The following is a 19,255-nucleotide window of genomic DNA, read 5'->3' on the forward strand; positions in this document are numbered from 1 at the left end:
GCTTGTCTCTTGAACAGAAAGCAGGCTTTTCTGTACAAGATCAAATGTAAATCTTCCATACTTAAACTACTATTATTTTTAATAAAAATGGAATGGTTCTGAGAGAAACTACTTGATATTAAACTTCTTACAACCTGTGGAAAGGCATGTGAATGAGACATATATGCAAATAAGACAGAGAATTGATACGAGCATATTGTTGTGTATGTAATTGATTCCACAATAGTTCTTGCTTTGCATATTTAGTAATCAAGAAACAGTGCAATGTTATTGTAGAAATTCTTAACAACCACATCAAAACTTCAAGCTGTTTTTGAAAATAATATTGATTGAGTTATGAATAAAATTTACACTGTATAGATTTAGATTTTTAAAATGAAAAATGTATTAGCTAATAACATATTAGGTTATGTAAGTTGACTGAAGTAGTTCAGGTCTTAACATTATCATTTTGTTGTAAAATCTGTTGCTACATATAAGAATAGCAAAAATAATGTTTTTAAGACTACCTTTAGCACATTGTTTTCTGGCCAATCAGTATTGTCCCGATTTACGTTTGTAGTATCCATATGCTGTGTAAAAGTATAAACATCTGCCTCATCTGTATTTATTTATTTAACAACAATTCCAAATATATTCTAGGATTCCAGAACAATATCTCTTTAGATACAGATTAAATTAAACATATTGGTAGGTGACAATGCAAACTTGTGTCAACAAACTCGAAATCATCTTCAGTTTAAAATGTCGAGGCATGTAATTTATAGTCATAGTGAAAGTAGGTATGGTCTGGCAGGTTTATGTGTAAAAAAGTGTAAAAAAAATTTGTTCAGAAGGAAGAATATAAGGTGTTTTTCGAAATTAGCAGGTGAAATCATGGATTGAAAATGCATGTGGTATGCACTTTCCGCATCCCACGTATTCGAGAATCTGTAGTTCGAACATACACATGTTGGAGCCTCATTGGCAACTAAAAAAAGAAAAATTCTCTAACTGGACTCAAACATGCATCATTCAAAACATGAAGCCCCCACGCTTATCAATCACCGACAGCTTCTACAGCTAGGTGGTTATTTACTTATTATGTAAGTTTTTGAAATGTTTCTTCACTGCCGACACATATTTCTTCTCGTCCATTTTCTTTCAGATGTAGTTGTATTTCCAGATCACTACAATATTTTACCTTCTGCCACCCATGGGAATTCTTAAGGAATACATGATTGGGACACAACTCCCAGAAAAGAGACTATCTTAGTTTCAAAAAACTTAAGGTGGAAATGGCATGTTCATTCACATATTTGAACTTAAAACTTTTAATATTTGAAGTTTTGCTTGAACGCCACCATCAACTGAGCATTTACATTCTGGACAAATAGTACATCCTTTTCTTAAACCATTAATAAATATATTACTGATGAACTGTTATGGATCGAGAAAAATCTTAATTGCAATGCAGAATGCTTTTAGGTATGAAAATGAAAGTTATGTGGTGAAAAATGGAATTATTTTCATACTGTAATTTATTTTCAGTACTTATTCAAATTATGAATTGTAACTTCCCTTAGCAAATCAATGAGATTTTTTTCTGGAACCAAAGCAACAGTTCATCAATAAATATTTCCTTTCTTGAAGATAAAAAGAAGTACCTAGTTTACAAAAGTACGTAGAACAGAAGAAAGTAGAACTATTTTCCTAACATAATATTACTAGACACATGGGCATGAATTTCCAACAATGAAAATTACACTTACTTGTGTCATGTAAATGGATAAGTTTACAACACAATTTCACTAATACACAGAACCTTGTAAAAAGATTCAATTAATATTTTAAAAAATCAACTTGCCTATTGATCTTGCTAGTTTCTTGAGTCCTCCTCTTTTCTCCAAACTGCCAATGCTAAGTAAACTGCCACCTGAAAATTAAAATTATGATTAGCATCAATGTATTATGTATAAAGCATGTATATTTCATTTTTGATGAAACCATGAAATGTAAAATAACACATTGTAATGTTAATTTCTCATATTTCTGAAAGGTGTGAGGTTCATTTTCCTACCGTTTTGTCATGAAATGATGTGAAATAAACTGCCAAATGTGAAATAGACTATCAAAAACAAAATTTAGTTTATTTACCAATGTGACACTTTCTGAAGTTTGAATTATCCTGTGAGTAATGCAATTCATGGAAAATTGATAAATTCTGCTGTAAATATATCAGAAGTAAAAAATGTACCCTTTACACAGGAATAAACTTTATACTCTGGTAACTACATAAATGTGCTATTAGAAGAGATATGTTTATTTTGTGCAATAAGTGCAGTTTTTAAATCAAATTTAGGATTATATTCATAATTTTAAAACCAAAATGTTATTTTTATATATCGCATTTGAACCTGAAATTGACTCTGTTTTTGTACTTTCATGTGGTTAAATAAATGGAGGGAGTTTGTACTAAAGCAGCAGTGTTTCCAATATTCTTTAATATGCATCAATAAATAAAACAAAATGCAAAAATGAAATATCCCAATTTGGTCTTAGATATTTACATGTAAGCAACTGGTTCTTTCATGCTGAAAAATCTATTACAGGAAGCTTGCAACAACTTGAGCTCTGGGAGAAAGTATTTGAGTTGACTGTAGCAGCAGTGAAAATCATCATAATGAGATTGTCCACCCTTCAAAAAGCAGTGAACTTTGACCTTCTATTACCAGTTGCATTTAATTTAGGCTGAAAGACCTGGGTTTTAGATTTTTGGATCGCACATATCTGATAACATACAAAGAAGCTGGAATTATTTTTTTCGGCTAACATTATGAGCCAAACATGAGATAACATTATGAGGACAAACTAAACAAACATAAATTATACTTCCTCTCCCCCTTTGACAACCCAGGTGTCTATGATGCAGTGTATGGTGCAAGGCTCATTATATTGGAAGATCCATCAGATCAATCAATGAGAGAATTCAACAGCACCTAACAGATGCAAAAAAAGCCCAACCCACTACTGGACTTGCAAAATATATCAAATACAACAGCCATAAAATCCATAAAGTAAATGCACACACACTCATAGACACTAAAATCAAGGGAACACATGCCACCATGAAATCCCAACCTGAACTAAAAATCCATAGTGGTCAAGCACACCACGCGTGGATTCCACTACTGCAGCATCTAACACCAGTGAATGGCAGACGACACAGGCAGATAGGCGACAACAGCACACCTTGTGGCAATTTAGGAACAAAATACAACAGAAATGCACCAAGCAACAAGTTCGAATGAGGATGGTGGCAGTGGCCACAGAAATTAATAGAACAAACTAAAAACAGCCCCATGACTACTAAGTGTATGTGTAATTATTTACTACCGTATATCTCATTTCCCAAAATATGAAATTAAAGCAATAGCTTTCTTTAATATGCAACACTTATTGAGTGAAGAGAAGAAATAAGTAAATGTATATTACATTGAACACAATCTTGGAGGCAACAATGGCATTTCACCGCACCAGGCTGTTTTTGTCTACAAAACTCATCTGGCGCTATCAATGTCCACATTCATCCAGAGCTCAAGAAGTTGCACATGCCCTACAGCAATGCATTCTTGTAAGAAATATAATGCAATGTGCTATCTACTTAACAAAATCACTGGACATGAACAGTGTAAATATGGCAAGTTACAAAAATATATTCCCATACTTACAGAAATGAATTAAAATAAAATTACTATCAATAGAAACATTTCTATCAGTTCATTCCTAATTTTTACTATTCTGAAAAACTGTCACTTCACCCTATTACTGTTGGCTATTTTTGGACACTGGCTACTAAACATTCTTTAGTTTTGTGATCAGTGACAAAATAGATAGCTTCATTCACAAAAGATAAATATTGGCCTACTCTTGTTATTACTTATGGTGCAAGAATTATCTGAAATTAAGAAGCACAGTTCTAATTGAAAAGTTAAATATTTCCCAGAACAAATTAGTCTGAAAATATGGATGGACCATTATGAAATTTTAATCAGTACCAATTGAGTGGGAGCATAAAATTTACTGATAAAAAATTACCAATATTTTAATTTGTAATATTAAGTGGCAAATATCCCTTGCATAATCCCCTCCTTAATGGGTTTTGCCTTAGGAAAAATGGTACAGTGTGAGGCCCAATTTTACATTTTTCCACATTTAAACATTCAATCTTCATGGTCCCAATAAGAGCAATAATGCTATAAAATTTTCCCGAATTTTACATTTTCCGGCATTTTAAGATTTTCACCTGGGTCCCCTGAAAAACATAAAATCAAGGTTCCATTGTATTTACAAAACCAGGGTACATGGTTAAATACAATAAAATGATGCAGAAATTTGCACTCATTTACAGGTTATTTGTAAAAATATCAATAGGTGAAATTATAAGCAACTAGAAAGTTTTTGAAGGACATATGGAAAGATTTTATTTTTCAATTTGTTAAGAAATATCAGTGACAACCAATACTAAATAACTAACCCAAGCCTTCACATTTCATTTGAAATGAAACAACTTTTCAATATACTGTACCAAAAATTGTTTGAATATCAGCCATGAGAAACTTACCAACCGACTGTGCCATCACAGAAAGCTGTCCCAGAGATGATTTATGTTTTTCTTTCTTGCTCAGATCAGTCAGACTTCCTGCTTTTACAATAAATGCCACTTTAACCTCCAGCTCACCACGAGGTTTATTCTTTTCTTTACCAGGTTTGCTCTTTAATATGTACCACCTGAAATTTATCAATACATTATTATCATTTCCTTAAATTTAAGCCATCATCAGGAGATGTGATATTAATTTACAGATGGTTATGACTGTTGCACATTAAATTTCTGATACTGGGTAAGATATATTTGTATTCTTAAAAAAAATTTACTTTTTCTCTATAGGCAAGGCGAGCACATGAATACCAACATATGTGACTTAAATGTTTCATTTACATTATATCCTACTCCACGATTATGTATTACATTAAAAGTAGATGTATTTTTCATCGTATTTAGGTCCCTTGGTGCGTTTCATGCTTTTAATGAATCAGATTCAGCTGCCGAAAACATGGAAAAATTGACAGAAATGGCACAGAAACCTCAGTGCTGGTGAGACTATGCAAATCCAGGTAGTAGCACCATGTCACAAAGCACGGGGGCAGGTACGTGCACTGTGTAGGGGGTTAGCATTTTCCAGCTAACTCACTCTATGAGGACATGTCTGCACATCGGACCCCACCCATGCTCACCTATGCTGAGAACTTCTAAATTTTCACAAGGTACTGCAAATACAGATTTTGTTCTGAATTTCGGCATCACTTGTCTGGTGGCCAATGTGGCTTTTTCTCTTATCTACCCACCACTGCACCTGCAGCTACTTTGTGTACCACTTCCTCTATTTCTTCTAATCTTGATCACTGAATGGTCTCTACTACATGCTGAGGTCCAGTTGTTAAGATGGGATATTGTCTGATCTTAAACCAAACTGAAGCATAAACTTTTATGATGTACTTTGCTTTTATCTTCAGCATGCTGGAGGATGCCTTTGAGAGATGTATAAATGCATGATTTATTTGACTTGCACCACAGTTTGCACTTGTTCCATGCCCATCCTAAACACATCCACAATAAAGCTACATCAGCTAACAGGTGATGCTCAAGTTCAGGGGGGAAAAAAATCAGCATTTGCAGCACCTTACAAAAATTAATAAGTTCTAAGAGTAAGTGGGCATGGGTGGGCTCGATGTGCAGACAAGTCGTCAATGCATGTTCTGAGTTAGCAGGAAAATGCCAAGTACAGTAGTTATCTGCATGAAGGGTAGCAGTTAAAGAAAATAAGGATCAGCTGGTGGATGGAGGCAGCGTGGCATAATAGGTGGACAAGGGAGGAATCCCCAGTGGGGATTCTTTCCATGCACAGTTCACAAACACTCAGCTGCCTGCTTCACAGTGCAATACTACCAGCTAGGCTCTCCAAGTCTCACCGGCACCAAGATTTCTTCACTATTTCTGTTACATTCCCGTACTTTTGCCAGCAGCACCTGATTCATCAAGGACATAAAACACAACAAAGGGGCTAAATGAGATGAAAGGATGTCTACTCCTCAAAAAATCAACCAGTTACAGCCCACAACGTGCCACCAAAGACTGGAAGGAGAAAATTTTATAAATTTAATGCAATTTGGCAAAATTTCAAAACTTTAAGCTAGGGAAGGGGCATGAAGATGAGTGATTTTGCTAATAACATTTTTTGATCCTTCATCAGGATTGCCAAAAGCAACATTTGGAAAGTATTGGAAAATTCCAATTGAAAAATGTGTTTTTTAAACATACCCTAATGCACCCAGCACAGTGCATGGTACTCTGCCTGCACTGGAGTGAGCATGGCATAACACATCTTTCAGTGTGGACATACATCATAGAAAACATAAGACCAAATATAGCACTGTGTGTGGCTGCACCATAAGTTGTACATCAAGTAGGTATAGTACAATCTTCAATACAAAACAAGTTATCAAGAATTAATGACAACCTACTTCATTAGTTTGTCAATTGATAAAAATATCTGTTATCTTTCAATCTGCCAAGAATAGTCTCTATTGAATTTTTACACACTAATACTGGTCAAAAATAAAATGGCATACATTAAATGCTGAAGTGGAAGGAAATATTCACCCTTCACTGTTAATGTATCATGACTAAAAATAAGGCCAGAATCAATTGAGGAGTAATTTGGGCCATTTAATCTTAAACACTGTGGTAGTTGAACCTCATATTTTAAAAATGGTCACAAAATCCTACTGACCAGACAATGTGTACTATTGAAGCTTTGTTATAAAAAATAACTTGATTCTGTATAAAGAATGTTTAAAAATATTCCATCAGTAAATAATTTTTGAAAATCACAAAACCTGAACCAAAGTTACTTTTATCCAGATCCATTAGAGAGGCTTTCATAAAAATGGTAAAAATTTGAGAAGTCAAACACTTGCCTAATTTGAAATGGACTTTCATCTTGAATGTCACTTTTCTGCTACTCACAACAATGAAGATGAATAATGATTATTAGGGCTTGGATTTTTATGACATATATTTTCCCAGGGGCTGGTTTTCTGTTTGTTAAGTTAGTTTAAGCATGTTTCTTGGTGTTTTGAAATCGATAACACTGTTTTTGTTGGTCATATAAATCAGGGTGGCTACAAACAAGCAGAAATGAAATTCCCTGACTTTTCCAGGTTTTCCAGGACAAAATTTACATTTTTCCTTGACAATTACAAACTAAACTAAATCGATGTTTTTGCAAATGGAAATAATGAACTAATACAGATCCAGGTATGGATTTGTTAAGTACCAATATTATCTTCTAAGAAAATGACGTAATTTCTCTATTCTCTATGATTTGAATTCAAACTGCAAAATAGTGAATTTGGAAAATTATTACGATTCACAAGCTAGGCAAGGATTACGGAATTTTATCATACGCAGTGAGTTTAAAATAAAATACTTGATTATTTTTAAAGTTACGACTAAATGAGATTAGAGTGAAGAGTGATTGATTAAGAAATACATTTTGTAATTTATCAGTCTCCTTATCCATTCTCGGTATTATATGTTGATATTTCCACTGAGGTTTGGAACGCTCTGCTTGCAAGAACCATGAGTGCGGACATAAGTGAAACAATTGAATTGTACAAAAGAAAGTGTCATATTTCCTTACATTATCAATGGGATTTCTGCTTCAGTACAGTATATCCAAGTGAAGTACTGTGAAACTGACAACATGCAGTTATACCATTATTGCTGACGAAAAGGGTATGTAGGTATTAGAAATTTAACGCGAGCAATATATATAATTGATTGATAATATAGGTACCTGATTTAGCTAACCAAACATTACAACAGGAACACACTGTTAATAACAGCTTCTCAAAGTTCATATACGAGGGGCATCCTGAAAAAAGCTCCAATGGTGTCTGTACGAACAATAGAGCTTGAGAGCGACACACATGCGGGCAGGAAGAAGTGGCATGTAGCTGTAACCTGGTAGAGTCATAATGCAGCCGTATTAGGACAGTTCTAGAGTCGTTTTCACGTTCAGAAGAGACAACGGCGCTTATGGAGAAACCGCACAGTGTTGCCAATACAGCGCTAGCTCATGTCGCCGGGAAATGATGACCTTCCTTCACAATGAAGGTGTTACATATTTTATATATATGATGATAATTATATGTAATTATTAATATTAATATTATACTGTGAACGTTACAGTTACCCTTTTTACTATGATCCATTGCGATCACTACACACGCGAGTGTAATGCACGAATATGACACTTCAGAAATCACTTAAAAAAGTAAAAATCACTGAGAGCTCACACAACTGAAAACACTTTTTCGGGAGAGGGAAAAAGTCTAAACAGACCAAAGCAGATCTCTCACTCAAGTAAGGAGACGCTGGCACATGGGTTAGATTCAAGTTGCAACCCAAACAAACAAATGAGTTATGGTCCACGTGAACTGATAAGACGCAAATGACTCAAGCAAGGCATGTCATATTTCTATCTTGAAGCCCCATATTTTGTCACGTGTTGGAAAGCCTTTCAAAGGTTAATATGGTGTCTATGAATTTATGTGTACCTTGGAAACTGAAAGGTGATCTTCATTTCAGCATTAATGTCGACAGTAATGTAAACGAAAACAACGTGTATTTGCGACAGCACTAATGTTGCTCACAACAGCAGCATTGGAAATAATTGTCAATTATTAAATTTAAGTAATTTCAATTCTATTATAACAAACTGCATGAAGTTCATATTTTTACTGAATGGAAATAAAATAACAACTGGAAAACTTTGTGGTGATAGCCGGAATGCTGCGGTGAGTCGGCTCAAGATGGCCAGACAACGTCTCCTTACTTCGCGCGCGGTTCGGGTTAAAAAGAAACTCCAAATGCATGGAAGTAATATTTCTGGGAACCTTTGAGTGGTTATAAAAAATAATTTCATTATTTTCTCCACAACTTTGTCGCTGGAAGTTTTTACTTGGAATTACAGAACAAAAAATGGCCAGCGACGACATTTTCTACTGCACGAATATAAAAAATCTCCACATACTTTATTTGAATATTTTTTAATGCAAATATGCTTTAAAGTATTGATAAATTCTGAGTACCACCGTCACCTATGACAATTAAAAAACAGTGTCAATTTTTTTCATAATGAAAGCTTCAATTTTACGGCATGTTTCAACGTTAGGAATGAAAACAATGTAAAAATTGTGTTTTCACAGAAAATTTGCGTTTTTAATTTATCTAAAATTATGTAAGCAAGTTGCCAGTTTTTTGTGTTCACCATCGTATTCTCTACAAAATTTCCTGCAAAACTGCAGGTACCGATTTTACTTAAGCTAAATTTGTAAATCCAGAAATTTGACAACAGCGCGCTCGTATTTCCCATAAGAAAAGCATTGCCCATAAGAGCCCATTGTGTCTTCTGAACGTGAAAACGACTCTAGGTTAAAGATTATAAGGGGGGAACCCCCGAAGTGAGCCCGCCTTCTCCCGCATACATTCAAGGGATGCGCTTATTGTCCTGGTTCCTAAAAATATACCAGGACATCAGTTGCTCCAAATTTGATGGTTCCCCCAACTTTATTTTCTCTATTTATTACAATTTGATTGCCATGGCGACTAAGATTTCAGCCTGGCGACTGTGATCTTTTGCTGTAATATGTACGAAATTTTAATAATTCTAATTGCAGGACATCGTAAGTTACCAAATTATTTATTTTATCAACATTGTTAACATACCAGAGACAGTAACAATTTCTTACCCTTTGTCCTCCAACAACCCATTTCCTGCTTTCTCAAATAATTTAGCGATGTTTTGAATACCGTGATGATCAGCATCTTATACAGTGTGTTTCAAAACTCGCACAACCCAAACTTTGGAAATTTATATCATGAAAACCGTAAGAGATATTTACACCGGGTTTTCTGCATTATAAAACCTCATCTATTGAGATATTTTTCAATGCCCAAAATTATCAGTTCACTCCGTACAGAAAATTATATAAATTAATAACTGACGGAAAACAATATTCAATTTCTTCCAGAAATGAACTTCTGAGTAAGAAAAATATGTAAGAAATTATCGAAGGGTCATAATTAGAAATTTGATGACTGATGCCATGTCAGTCTGTCATTTGCAACCAATATTGGTCATGTGCAACATTTGATGAATTTTTTGACTGGCGATTTTATGGGTAAGTGAAAAGTGCCATTTTTGGGACATATCTCCGTATATGACAACACTAGCAGGTTGAAATATTGCAAACAGTCTCAAGCAACATGTGTCTAAGTATTGGCTATACATTTACATGAAAAATCGTAAATCAAGATTTTGTGCCGAAATTGAACTCTTGAGAGAATCCTAGACTGCCTCTGGTTACATTGAATTCTCTTCGCTCACTTTCGCCGCTACCGTGCCTGTTTTTTTAATTGGTTCAGCATGGCGTATTCATTGGAGCAGTGCGTGTGCATTGCTGAAGAGTATTTTACTACTCATTCTTACACTCATGTGCAAGAGGTTTTCCAAGAAAAGTCCCCTGCTTCTGCTGTACCTCACAAAGCAACTGTTTTAAAACCAGTCAAACACCAACATATGATCACACAAATTGTTTAAGAGTTGGAATTTTTTGCTGAAAATCAGTTCTCAGATGTTTTCAGCAAATTAACAATGTTTTTTTTTTTTAAAATAATGTAATTGTTTTTATTTAGTTAAAGGCTAACATAAATTTATGAACCCAGTAATAGCCTACAGGATTAGTTTAGTGCAGAAAAAGCAGTGTAAATATCTCTTACGATTTTCATGATATACATTCTCAATGTTTAGATTGTGCGACTTTTGAAACATACTGTAGTATGCACAATTGCTTATAGGTGGTTTCCTGGTGCCTAGCTTTGAAGAAAATTTTTCGAGCACTGGGTATAATAATAAATTACAATGCTATACAAGGGAATATATACATAATTGGTGTATACAATACTTTATGTGATATTATTTCTGTTCTGGGATCCAGAACAGAGAACATGAACCTCGTGAGTGACATTACATTACATGTACACATTTTTTTTTTTAAACCAATTGGGAATAGTGTGAATATGACATTTTCCATTACTGTACGGTTTCTGATTTCGACTCTTATGTTTACATGGTAGGACAGTATTAATAATATTTTTAATAACATAATCAATAACATTTTTAATAACATTAAGTTAAAGATTGCAGCTCTCATACAGTCTCCCACCGACTGTGATGTAGTCTACGTATAGTAATCACATTTTTGCATGCTCAGAATTTGGCACAGAGCCACCAGCAATTGTGTGAGGTGTGCAGAATGGACGTCGTGAGTGATAGTATGGTCAGACGATGGTGCAGACAATTCACAGAAGGCCAATTGAAGCCCATACAGCTGAGTACACGCGGGCCCTTTGCATCACTTCAGGTGAAAGATCTTGGCCACTCTCTGTACAGCCCTGGCCTTGCATGCACCCAATTTAATCTCTTTGTTCAACTGAAGAGGTTTCTGGTAGGACAAAGATTTGACAGCTACACTGCGGTAGAGATAGTTCCAGTCTTTGCTGTCAGACACATATACCATGGGCATACAAAATTTAGTGCCATGCCACGACAAATGCCAGAACAACGGTGGGGATTATGCCGAAAAGTAGGTTAGGACTCACTGTTACTAATACAATACATTACTACTGATCATCTTGTTTTATTTATGCCTAATCCGTAGGGACCTTGATTTTTTTTTTTTAAATTGGTGTATTTTTTTATTTTCTATTTTTTACTATTCGGTATTATTTTGCCCAAAATTCACATTTTCATTTTAGAGCATTTTCTGGCAAATAAATGAAATTATACCTTCATGGTGTTTTTAAACTCTGCCAAATATTCCAAAACTTAATACTTGCATTGTGCTTTTAAACTATTATTTTAAATTGTAGGTCACATGGTCTATGTATTTTCGTGACATTTTGATATGTTGGAACAGATTTTTGAGGAAGTAAAAGTAAAGTGCTCCCCTGTGCTTAGCACTAAGCAATGAAGGCATCTAGGGGGTGTAGAGTTAGGGCCCCATACTTTCTTGACCACAGTCAAAGGTGGGGGTGATGTGATCAGCACCACACTCCTGGCTACCTTTAGCCCCAAAGTTTCCCCCACGTAGCCGCTTGATACAACGCTGGGTGGGTGCCGGAGCAGTTTGAACAGGTGAAAAAGATCCCAGTTCTCCCCCACAGGGGATCGACCCCCAGGTCTCTTGCATGGTAGTCAGATGCCCTAACAACTGAGCTCCATTATTTCTGACTCGACAAATGCCAATGGTGTGCACATAGCTTGGTAATTCAAAACACATCTTGCGCAACAAATACTGAAGATGTGTGACGGTAGATACACACTCGATCTCCTGTTAGAACCCTGCCACTTTGCTCTGTGATGCAAATGGTTTTGATAGAAGTTGAAAAAATCGTGGGAAATACATGATTTAAAGTGGCTGTCGGAATTATTCTATGTATAACAAGCATTATAGTTTACTCTTGAATAAAATGTTGCAAAGCTTGCACATTCTACATACACAGATATGGCACATTTTGTTTCTTTAAACGTAGAAAAGACAAGAATGCTGGATTTCACGAAATTTTTCGTTGTTTTACGACATTTTTTAAAAAAATCGCAAAAAACACAAAAAATTTGCATTTTATGTCAAATTCGCATTATTTAGATATTTCGAATGTGCGAAAAATGTGTCCAGACATCACTGCACATTCATAAACACAACTTCGCAGAAATTAACATTTTTCACGGTTTTCGCGTCTGCGAAAAATTGTAAATTGTAAATTACTTTCTGGGCACCCCTCATATAAATCAGTAGATGGAAAATGAAAATTTAGCAGGGTGGCAGAGAAGAGTCAATTCTTGAAGAAAGTGATTTGCTTTTATGATTGAATGTTTCGAGTAAATATGTTAAAATATTTACGTATTTATTATTATTATTTTATTTCATAGTATTAGACATTAACTTCGCTCAGTGAGAGATTAATGACCATCTCTCACGAGTTTAAACAGACAGGACAGAGAGAGGTGTTAATTTCATTGCAATACTAGGGTTGCAGTAAATTTGAGGTTGGGAGCATGCACTTGCCAATTTTTATAACGTTCACCAACACAGATTTATGTTTCAATTTTTCGTGATTGTATTCAATACATATCCCGTTTTGTTGGATTCTTCTTGATATCTAAGAATAGTGCAATGTCATTGTAAACATATGTTAACTTGTGCGAAACCAGTAATACGTCAGGATGAAAGAAAACCTTCGTAAGCACTGCTACATTAAATAAGGGGAAGTGAGCCAGAATAGTAATAATATTCCAGCAGCATATTTGTATTTGCAGTCCGAAGACATCCAACAAAAATCAATTCCATAAGAGTGCCATGCATGTAGTTTCTGTCGCATGTTGTAGTGAGATACTTTGTCGGGTGGCGATACTCGACAAAAATCGTATGTATCAATGGTACCTATTTGTTTCCATGTTTCTTCAGTTTGTCCAACAAACTGCCTTACTAACACTGCATTTTTCCTGGACGTGCTTTAAAAAATAAACAATGAAATTGCCAATCGATCTTTTCGTTGTTGTCCGCAATCGGCTTAAAGATTGTTAGGCTATTGTTGTTCATTCCCTTATCATTAGCTGTTCTGCCCAAGACTATTAGAAGGAGAAGGCTGGAGCCATACCTGATCACGTGGTCCTTGACGAAAGCGTGACATCACTGGGTGAACAGATCGCTCAACACCACGGTTTCACAGCGGAAGCAATGCAGAAATTATGAACAAATATGAGCAGTAATTATGCCCAGAAGCTAGGACTGCATATACAGATTCACTTAGGATCCAAGATAATGTGTGTCTTCAGAATTGGATTATACAGCTATTAACACATGTATTGCATCGGTAGTTTTTAGGTCCATCACATTTCTCTGTGAAACCTAAAGTTTCATGTAAAATTGAAGTTAATATGCCTGGTCATGACTTTTGTTAAATAAAGAAAGGCAGAAAGTCAAAATTATGGATAAGTTGAATATGTAAAAGAAAACAACCTCATCTATTGCTCTCTTTTAGGAGTGATTGAGAAGCTCTTATTCACTTAACTTCTTCAATTTGGTAACTTTGCTTCGACTCTTGATATTTGTTTCTTCATTAATTTTCCTTATTCAGATTACAGTTCTGAGTCTGATGAATCTTTGAACTACACTAGGAGGAAAGTGAGGAAGTTCCGTGTGTATTATGTCACAAACACTTTAAACAGCTTTCGACTGAACGAAAACTTAGGACATGAAACTGAAGAAAGTCGAGGCTGTTTATATATATATAATCAGTGGGATGTTGAACACAGGTGCCCACAGGCGGGTTTGTGGAAACTGGTTGTGTCCATTTAACTTTGGGGGGGGGGGGGGTTGTGATGAAAATTTGACTGAATAAATAATAGAGCAATGGAGGACCGAAGTTCAACTATACGTAGTCATTTAAGCATCACTCGTATATAAATAGCAAGTTGTGTATTTCCAAGGGAATTATAACAGTTATTATGTATTATTAGTGTTGTTCAGGAGACTAGACATGAGAAGAGATGGAATTTTCATGAGACCGAGACAGACCAGTGTCGTCTCTCGGCAACAGTGTATCTACTATTTGAGGTGCACAAATATATTACAGATATTACATATTAAACCTTAAATTGAAAAAGATTTGATTTGCTTTGATTTGCTTTATTTTACTTCACTTTTTGTACCACTTTTGGCTAATTTGCAAAGATGGGAATGAGGGATGAAATTGATGAATGGACACTCAGAAACATCCATGCCCAGGCCAGGATTCGAACCCAGGACCCCTAGCATTGTAGCACCATGTGCTAACCACTCCGCCACATGAGCCGGCTAAATTGAAAATGAATTCTGGTGTGGAATAACACTTGGTAGGGGAAGTTTCCAACTCTGTAGTAAGGGAATTGAGCACTAGGCTGAGAGATAGCCAAGCCTTGAGTATTACTGTTGCGCTTAGATGGTTGTGGGGATTTTGGTGTGGCAATTGAGAATTAAATTATTTGGAGGAGGTCGAGATTCAACTCTTCAATACCAACAATATTTTACTATACTCATGAGTGTCTTGATTATAAATTAATACATTTTTTTTTATTCTAATAATTGTAAACCAATTGAAGTGTATGGTAGCCTGATGTGTCATGAGACTACTGGTATCGCAATCCACTAACAAGTCTCGTTAGATGCATTTTTATTTTTTCATCAGAGATCACAACACGTCACGAAATCTCACTGAAGGCATTATAAAAGACAACCACCCAAAAATCCAAGAAAAAAGGAGCAAAAAGAACAAAACAGATCAGGCCTTCCTAACAGCTAACACGTTTCTTTCCGTATGGGGTAAAGGCTCATGTGGATTTTGTTCGCTGATACCCACTTCACTACTGACATCACACCCACGTCAGTAGTGAAGAGTCGTGTCTGACCCCAGCTTTTCCTTCTAGTAGTCTTGGTTCTGCCTCTCCCCCTCCCCTTCTATACACAGCAACCAGACAGCATTTGAAGTGTATGTTATTTTCAGTGAGGGAGTGTATCAGTGCCAAGGAAGGGAAGAAAGGAATCCTGTCGTTTAGAGTTTGAAGCTTCCAGTTCACAGTGCATCCACAGACCATCTTTGCTCCAGAAAGTAGGGGAACAAATTTTACAGGTAACACGTACGTTGTTATAATTTTAAGATATCGAAAGTGAAGTGCACAGAGAGTGTGAAATTGAAAAGTTGAGTGAGAGAGTTCGGTGAAAAAAAATCAGTACTTGATTTGATTTGAATTTAAAATTTTGGGTGCGTCAGCACTAAGGCTATTTTGCACCCATCACATAATACGGGGTCCAGCCCCTTATCGTTACACATAACAACTCTAACGTTGCATAACTAAAATCATAAAATATTAAAATCTTCTGACTTTCGTTAAAAGCTGAGGCTGTAAAGGAGCACTCAGTACAAATAAGGACAAAACACAGGACAACACAAACAAAATTATACTGGCCATGGGGCCAGTCGCCAGAGCCTCGTTAGTCTGCAGTCCAGGGTGTACTACGTGGAAGTGAGGTTGACTATTGGGTGCACTACGTGGAAGGAGCACCCCTTACACCCCGATTTTCAGTACTGATGGCTGAATTTTATTTTGTAAATTGTGTGAAGTGAAAGTTAATGCTGAAAATTGCTTCACAGTGCAACAACACTGCAATGCAAATAGACATAAAAACTGTGTCGATAGAGAAATGGACAAGGAAAGAAGACAATGATTGCTCTTTGAGAAACCACAAAACAGCAAATCTCTATCTGACAATCTATAGGGCGAGTTTTCCAAGGATCTCTGTGAAATGATGGTTTCTTCAAATATTCCATTGCACAAATTAAATACTTGTAGTTTTCGTAAGTTCTTGGAAAAGTACACAGTCCATCCCATTCCCACAGAATCAATGCTAAGGAAGAACTATCTTACATTGTGTTATGGCGAAACAATTAACAAAATAAGAGACAGTGTTTGCAACAAGAAGATATGGGTTTCCATAGACGAAACAAGTGATGTAGTTGGTAGACACGTTGTAGTAGGAACTCTGGAACATGAGGGTCCTCGACAAGTATTTCTCTTGGCGTGTGAGATCTTGGAAAGAGTGAATAGTTCATCCATCACTGTCGTGTTTGACACTGCAATGAAGTTGTTGTGGCCAGGTGAAATAAAACGAGAACATGTACTCTTGTTTGTTACAGACGCTCCTTACATGATTAAAGCATCAAAAGGGCTTCAGCTATTATATCCCAAAATGGTACACTTAACATGCCTCGCACATGCACTAGAGTGGCAGAAGAGGTTCGCGTGAATTACCCTAACGTAGATAAACTTATTGCAAATGGCAAAAATATATTTGTTAAGGCTCCGCTGCAAGTGCAGAGGTTTAAGGATGAGGCACCATCACTACCCCTCCCTCTACAGCCTGTCATAACATGCTGAGAATATGGCTACAAGCTGCTGAGTACTACTGCACAAACTATAGCGATGTTAGCAAGATCTTTAATAATTTGGAGAAAAGAGATTCATCCTCCATCAAAATCGTGCAAGACTTGTTTTCATCCAACCTGGCAACAAATTTGGCCTACATCAAGTCCAATTTCTGCATCACAGCAACGTCCATCACTCGCCTTGAAACCACAAGCATGCAACTGTGTTGTGCATTATGCATTGTAAGGGAAACAGAATATGAATTATCGCGAGCACAGGGTGAAGCAGCTGACAAAGTAAATGCAAGGGCGAAGATTTAGAACTTTCCCCAAATGATCTAACCTTCAGATATGCTCCTGTTACGTCATGTGACATAGAAAGAAGTTTATCCAGGTATAAGACTGTGCTTGCGGACAACAGAAGGGCATTCAAATTTGATATTTTGAAAATGCATGTTGTAATCAGTGCAACTGTAGTGATGGAGATGATGTGATGTAACTTTTTTATGCATTTTCTGCACCGTACTTTTCAAACATTTTTATGAGAGCCAGAAGATTGTAAGTTGTAAGTTTCATTTTCTTGTGATTCTTTATTTTAGAAAAGCATGCTTCTTCTCAATAATTACCCCAAATATTATTCATGTGTGTATGAATGAAAATGTATGTAATATAGTTTGATTTTGGAAATTGTGTTTCATATATTTTTTAAATGTCAGTCATTTCAAATTTCACATATATCCTATTCACCATATTTTCAGTTTTTAAGAGAAAAGCATGCTTCTTCTCAATAATTACCCCAAATATTATTTGTGTGTGTATGAATGAAAATGTATGTAATATAGTTTCATTTTGGAAATTGTGTTTCATATATTTTTTAAATGTCAGTCATTTCAAATTTCACATATATCCTATTCACCATATTTTCAGTTTTTAAGAGAAAAGCATGCTTCTTCTCAATAATTACCCCAAATATTATTTGTGTGTGTATGAATGAAAATGTATGTAATATAGTTTCATTTTGGAAATTGTGTTTCATATAATTTTTAAATGTCTGTCATTTTAAATTTTACATATATCCTATTAGTCATATTTTGCTAATTTTAAGGACATAAATGCATGCATATTACAGAAGTGTTTAGGTCATAAAAATCCAGACCCTAATGATTATGTGAAAATAATGAAAGGGAACTCACTGCAGAAGTCAAGACAAGAATCGGAAACCTTTAGTGAGAGATCATGAATGTAGTTAAACACTCAGGCAGGTACAGTCACAGACACTTCTGGGTTGTAACAACTCCATTGACTTTCAATGGAATCATTACAAACCAGGAGTGTCCATAAATTTACAAACAATAGAGCCAGTGCTTTTTTTTCCCCCAAAAGTGGTTCTGAGAGTAAGAAAGTTTTGTTATGATTTGTTAGATAAGCTACATTTGTTATGTTAATTTCAGGTCCTTTTCCTTTTGTGCAATGGGGTTGATGATGATTGAGATGAAAAGTATGTCATTTCAAATTTCACATATATCCTATTCACCATATTCAAAGTTACATCCCATATTATAGGCTGTTATCATATATGGAGCAACACACAAGTGGCAGACGTGGGGAAGATGGATAGATAGATCTCCTTAACAGTCCTTCCAGCCACGTGTGACGCACCCACTGACCAACAAAAGATCAGGTTCTCAGTTCACACTGTGGGCTGTGTAAGGCTAATGTCTATCTCATATACTATTGGTGGGCAAGGCAATAGCAAACCACTACATAATATTTATATTTTCTCCAGGAAATCAAGCTCTTTCAGTGGCATTTTCATGAGTAAAACATTTCAGACTTCACTGTTTTGGATCTCCAGGTGAAGACTGTTCGAGGAAACATTACAGAGAAATAACAGAGGGAGGAGGAGATATTTTTTAAATGTAAAACAAAAGCCTGAACAAAACATCCTCAGTGATGAGACCTTAAGAAGAAGAAGAATTACTCAACACCTATTCCATAATATTTATTTGGAGTGTGCATCCCAATGAATGAATCATACGCTTGCAAATACCTGACAAGCACCGATAACCAATAGAACATGAGTTGATAGATCATTTGGCTACCATCCCCAGAAAGTCCGGGTTC

The 19,255-nt window shown here is 35.7% G+C and overlaps 1 protein-coding gene across 2 annotated transcripts in view; it reads right to left on the reverse strand.

The window, feature by feature from the left end:
* The window catches only part of Rip11 (Rab11 interacting protein), a 75,494-nt gene that overhangs the window by 42,101 nt on the left and 14,138 nt on the right, over positions 1-19,255 (reverse strand). For both annotated transcript variants that reach the window (XM_083117592.1, XM_083117591.1), the window contains exons 5-6: positions 4,604-4,770; positions 1,847-1,915 (exon numbers count right to left, since the gene is read on the reverse strand). In XM_083117592.1, the coding sequence (XP_082973718.1) occupies positions 1,847-1,915; positions 4,604-4,770 (236 nt within the window). The remainder of the gene's footprint in view (positions 1-1,846; positions 1,916-4,603; positions 4,771-19,255) is intronic.

This window comes from Lepisma saccharinum, chromosome 2 (genome assembly GCF_977018435.1).
Source record: "Lepisma saccharinum chromosome 2, izLepSacc3.1, whole genome shotgun sequence".
NCBI lineage: Eukaryota > Metazoa > Arthropoda > Insecta > Zygentoma > Lepismatidae > Lepisma > Lepisma saccharinum.